Source organism: Styela clava, chromosome 12, assembly GCF_964204865.1.
Source record: "Styela clava chromosome 12, kaStyClav1.hap1.2, whole genome shotgun sequence".
Classification (NCBI taxonomy): domain Eukaryota; kingdom Metazoa; phylum Chordata; class Ascidiacea; order Stolidobranchia; family Styelidae; genus Styela; species Styela clava.
Genome location: NC_135261.1, coordinates 10,645,910 through 10,651,469, shown reverse-complemented (window position 1 = coordinate 10,651,469; position 5,560 = coordinate 10,645,910). Strand labels below are relative to the sequence as shown.

The 5,560-nt window shown below is 34.7% G+C and overlaps 1 protein-coding gene across 1 annotated transcript; it reads left to right on the top strand.

Moving 5' to 3' along the window:
• The first annotated feature begins 573 nt into the window (after nucleotides 1-573).
• LOC144430814 (uncharacterized) lies at nucleotides 574-3,463 on the top strand. Its single transcript, XM_078118944.1, has 11 exons — nucleotides 574-717; nucleotides 786-978; nucleotides 1,053-1,233; nucleotides 1,308-1,481; nucleotides 1,549-1,709; nucleotides 1,775-1,982; nucleotides 2,053-2,174; nucleotides 2,250-2,454; nucleotides 2,522-2,828; nucleotides 2,896-3,197; nucleotides 3,267-3,463. Exons 1-11 carry the CDS (start codon nucleotides 682-684, stop codon nucleotides 3,328-3,330), a joined length of 1,953 nt encoding a protein of 650 aa, XP_077975070.1. The 5' UTR covers nucleotides 574-681; the 3' UTR covers nucleotides 3,331-3,463.
• Nucleotides 3,464-5,560: the final 2,097 nt, after the last annotated feature.

Below are 5,560 nucleotides of genomic sequence, written 5' to 3'. Positions count from 1 at the left end.
TCTTCGTGTGCACAATCCATGTCCGAATAACTCATATTACAGTGTTCATTCATTATGGCTATTCCAGATACATTGTTAATGCTTATATGATCAGGAAATTTTTCTGATTGATTGACGCTGTCAAGCATGAGAACGTCAATCAATCTATGATTCAAAAGTCGTACATTTTGCTGTTAAAACAATTGTATGCGTATACCAAAGAGTGAATAATAAAAATAGAGTGTTGTTGAAAAACTTCTATTTTTTTAGTAATGCTGTTCAATTGGATGTAATAGCTATTGACTAACTATCTTCAACCCTGAAGTTATATTTATATAAACAATGCGTACTGATGAAGTGAATAGCTATGTCGAAGTGGTATCTTATTAGTTGAAAAATAATGTACTTCACAATAAAAAGATTAATTAACAATTACCTTTTTACTAAATGCACAATGATGGAAGATTTAAATGAAATAAACTGAACTTTCTGTTATAACTACGGCATAGCGATTCGAGGTAAACATTTGTTGCGCTTCTGACAATTTCAATCATTGTGGTCGAGATAAGAGCTCACTAAATTAACATTAAAACATAAAGGAGCTGGTACTTGGATTTTGAAGAGAGGGAAGAAATCCCATATATACAAGCGCACAACAGGGATTCGACAAGTCGTTGTTCAACAACCTGAATAAAGACGATCATGAAGATTTTATTGTTACTTCTAGGCTGTTTGGCCGTAAGTATTTGATAAATAGTGCCCTTCGTTTCTTTTTATCAATTTTGCCTAAATTATAATGTTTACAGGTTGCCAATGCCGCTCTATACCAACCGAGTCATTGTGGATATGTTACTTACAATGTCGGACAATTTTACCGAATCAATTACGGATGCTACAGTTTCCGAAGCTACTACTGTCCTGCTTGGTTCACAACGAAATATTACTCTAATGTTCTGAAGAGCTATCCAGGAGAGAAATGCACAGAGGATGGATTCGAAGGTAATTCTGAATTGTATGTTTTTCTGAATAATTTGAGAAACACACATTTTGAGGCATGATTTTTTGTATTATAGAGATGACGGTGGCCGTTTTTGAAACTGAAGTTAAAAAACAATTGAAAGAAGTGGCCGATAAAATATATCTTGATATGCAACAAAAAAAGGGGGATTGGGTTGAAACTGCAACAAATCAAAATACCGAGGCAAAGACAAAGCACGAAGACGCTATCGAGGAATATGCAAAGCAGTATTTGAAGTTTGTATTTCTTCTTACAATTCTTTCTTACGTATTCTTTTCTTACTCAAATTACTAACATCGTGAATTTTTAGAATTACGGGATTGCAGGAAGAGTCAGAAGAAATGAAGGAGACCAACAAGAAGGCTATTGAAAATTATAATACAAAACTAGATTCATTGTTGGAAGAAGCAAAAAAAAATTATAACGATGACATGCAGAAAAGATTCGCTTGTGTGCAGGAATATCACAAAAAACTTGTCGAGAGGTGTGTTACTGTAAGTTCAAAAGTTCGTTTACAAGAGAACAAAAAATTCGAACCTTTCTTATTTCAGGTCTGTTACATGCTTCAACACTCGTTTAGCTAAAATAGAAGAATACAAAAAAGCTCTCGAAAAGCGCGTGACAGAGTATGAGACAAAATATAAATGTGTCATGGAAGCCATCGTAAAACAAAGATCTGAAGTGTTCCAAAAACTCATATACAGAGCCCATTGTAAGTTTTTTCTATTCTTTCGAATTTTGCACATACTTTTATTCATAATGGAACTTTACATTTAGGTTCTGAGGATTGGAACGGAGCAGACGTTAATGCAGTTTTGGAGGCTTTCAAAACTAAAGAAACTTTATCATATCAAACACAGTTGGACGAATACACCGCGAAGCTAACTGCAGCTATCGGAGAACTTGTAAAAAGCTACGCATGCGCTTATCAGTGCGCATACGGCGGAACTCTCTGTTTTGGCAGAAGTCAATTTTACACCAATTGGTAATTATAAATAAATGGCAGGTAAATAGTATATATCAATATAATTCTACTCTTGGTTTTTTCTTTATAGTCGAAGTATCGGGAAATGGTGGACGTACAAAATTACTACCCAAAGAAGTTGCTTCCGTTTCTTGACCTACAAATTTCAATACAGGACAATCAAATACAAGGAGCTGAAAAAATGTGTAACCGGTTAGTGCAAGTCCTAAAACGTTTGCTCAATTGTCTTTATGTTTCACTGAATTTAATGTTTTTATTACACTTAAGATGAAGTTAATATCACCGAACAAAAATTCAAAGAAGACCTTGATAATAAAGCTAAGACAATAATTGAATCCATGAAGAAAACATATGATGATTGGTATGCGCAAGCAAAAATAACTAATCAGAAGGCATTGGAGTCTTTCAAAAAGATTGTTGATGAGAGACACAAATGTTTGATAACGTATTATAAAGCAAATTACTTAGTACAGTAAGTGTCACGGTGAATAAGTATATCATAAGATGACATTTGGCTCAGTTGCTCTTTATATTTCCAGAAACAATTGCATCACAGCAGATAACTTGACTTCCCTAGAAGAATATCAGAAATCATTGGACGAACAAAAGAAAAAAGCGATTGCAGAGTATGAAAAAAAGCTTGGGGAGCGCCTTTCTCGCGCTTCCAAGGCATACACTGACATGATTGGTTGCCACGAGCAAAGGCTCAATGAGCGAATTGCCAAATATGTTGCACAATATGCAACATGCCTATCTACCAGAAAGACAAAGATCGAAAGCTATGTAAAGTGCTTATCGGAACGGTTTGAAAGAAGACTGAAATGCATTACAGAGAGATTGGAAAAGGTTGACAGCGTGACATTTTGTTTAAAATATGTATTTATATTTATATAATTCTTGCAAAAATGTTTAGATTGCCCAACTCAGAACGGAACAGTATTTGAAACTGCTTGAATTTTATATGGGCAAACCACTCGGCAACGAAGCTCAAAAATTGTACAACGCCTACGAAGAGAAAACGAAGAAAGAACACACCGACATAGTGACCAAGATTGAACAAGACTGGGGGAAACATCTCAGTGATCTGAAGGAGCATTATGCTTGTGGATTCAAATGTACATACTGTGTGCAACTTCGAGAACTTAAGATCACCTATAATTATCGATGCGTGTTGCCCACGTCTTCTTCTTATTGCTTTGCTTACAAGCAATTCTGGTAAGTCTTAGTTAGTTTTGTAATTGAATTGAATCAGAGTTTTTCCTGTTTAACATAATCCTATTTCAGCACGTACAAATCCTACCGCATTGTCAAGTATGACGGATGCTTCAGATATGTCAGATGTATATAAACACCGCCGACATCAACCGAACGACAAACGACCATGGAAATATCTTAGTTTTAGATTAGGCTGATGAATTTATGCCAATTGCCTTTACCATCTGCTGATATTGACAATAAATTCTAAGCAAATGCAAATAGAAGTGTTATAATGTGGTTAGAGGCATCTTTGGTGACCGGGATTTGAAAGTACGTGTGGATTGAACACTATATCTATACATTTACATGTAAAATTGTATCACGCAATAACATCAGTTACATACTTCGCAAAGCACAAGGCGCTTTATTTTTCAACATGCATGCTTCATACTCCTTGTAACCCCCTTTATTTGCGACCCGGTAACGCCAGGGTGCAAATAGTAGAAAAAGCTGTTGTGCCGAAAATTTATTTCCCAAATCCCTATTAAAGCACAACCGATACTTTCAAACTTCTCATTGAAATTGTACTTCTAAAAATTGATAACTTGAGATGAAACTCTGAGCGATGCACAAGAAATCAAAATGGGAAATACAGGTCAAATTGTTAGGTTCAGAAATGACAAATGTTGGATGAGAAATGGAATTATATTAAAAAGAATGTCTCAGAACAATCATATTATTGCCAAATTCCACAATTAGTATATCTTAATAACATACTGGTGATATTTGTGCACCATATAAGAAAACTTTATGATGTCGGCAACCTTTTGTCGCTCGTGGACCAAAACTAAAGGTTGCGAGTCTTGTTGGGTGACACTTATTTTTTGAAAGTTAAAAACCGAAGGTATGGCCGATTAATCGCAATTTTTTGATCAGATCAGATGTTGACATTTTAGGATTTAAGCAGCGTGCGAAGACTGCGTCAACTCGTGAACTCAACTTAATCGTTTTACTTGAGAAGAAAAATTACAAATGACATTTAATGTGACACTTTTTGTTGCAACCCGCTTAATACGTTTTCAACGTCACTGAATGGGAAACGTTTTCTGAATGGGACACTGAATGAAGCCAAGATAAAAACATTTTATAAATGGGCATCACTAATCCGAATTCTCAGCTTGTTCTTTGTAATGTTCGTTTTCTGAAATAATTGTTCGCGTACATATGTACTTCCAAACATCGATAGAAAGTTATTCGCATGATTTGTCACTCAAATTGGGGTAAGGTTTTCTTTCAAGAAGATACTTTTTTATAAAAATCAAGCAAAGATACATTTCTTAAAAAGAAATATAAATTTATTTCTTCATCTCAATAAAATTCATTTAAATATTTTCTGCGCCATTGAACCCTTTGCACTTAGCATAAACTATTCTGCGGTTTGTTGCCATTTGTCTAATTATAATTAATAAACGAGTAGCCTACTTATTTACTTGTTAGGTTATAGTATAAATTAGTCTACACGTGACTTAAAATAAATTCTGTTACGTAAAGAATATAATCATCAAAACAGCCGATTTCTATAATTCAGTAAAGAATCGCGTGCTGGATTATTTTACTCCGCGGACAGGATCTGGCCCGCGGGCCGTAGGCTGACCCCTGCTCTAGTACATTCCTGTTTCGAAAGACTGGTATTTTATTGATAATTAGGAAACATTACCTAAACTTAGAGTAACAAAAACTTGGAGAATATAATCAGAAGAATCAAGGGCATCCGATCTTAATGAATTCAGTTTACAAATTGAAAACTTAAGTACAACGGTATTTTTTTATTTGGCTCAATGCGTTATATCCAATATGACGTCATTATAGTTTTTTAAAGCCACTGATGATTAATCGCCAACTTCGGGAACGACTATGCAAAACAGGTGTTGGGGTTACTGTTCGTTTGCTTGTATTCTCCGGAACAAATTTCAAAAACATTGTACGTTGTTGTAACACTAAATGTGTTTTTCTGGATTTTATTCAACTTTATTCGTCAAACAGTAGTAACCCAAACTTTTTGAAGACGCAACGATTTCCTAATATTGGAGTCATGGAACGAAGTTAAAATTTGGATCTACCTGGGTTGACATTCGGAATTAATACCGTTAAATGTCATGTGAAATTATAGTTTTAAACACGCAAACCACTTTTAGGCGCAACTCGAAAAAACAACCTCAAAATATGCATGGAAATATGGTAAAATATATAAATGAATTAATTGGGGTGAAAGGGCAGGTAAGCATCCATCATAGCCTATTTGGTATATATATTTATGAAATAGGATTTCATATAGCAAGATGTATTGACTGCGTGTATTTTATTCAAGTCAATAGAGGTTG

Coding starts and splice junctions, on each gene's coding strand:
- LOC144430814 (XM_078118944.1), top strand. CDS start 682: ATGAAGATTTTATTGTTACTTCTAGGCTGTTTGGCC. Junction 979..1,052: donor CACAGAGGATGGATTCGAAG/GTAATTCTGAAT, acceptor TTTGTATTATAG/AGATGACGGTGGCCGTTTTT. Junction 2,455..2,521: donor AAAGCAAATTACTTAGTACA/GTAAGTGTCACG, acceptor TTATATTTCCAG/AAACAATTGCATCACAGCAG.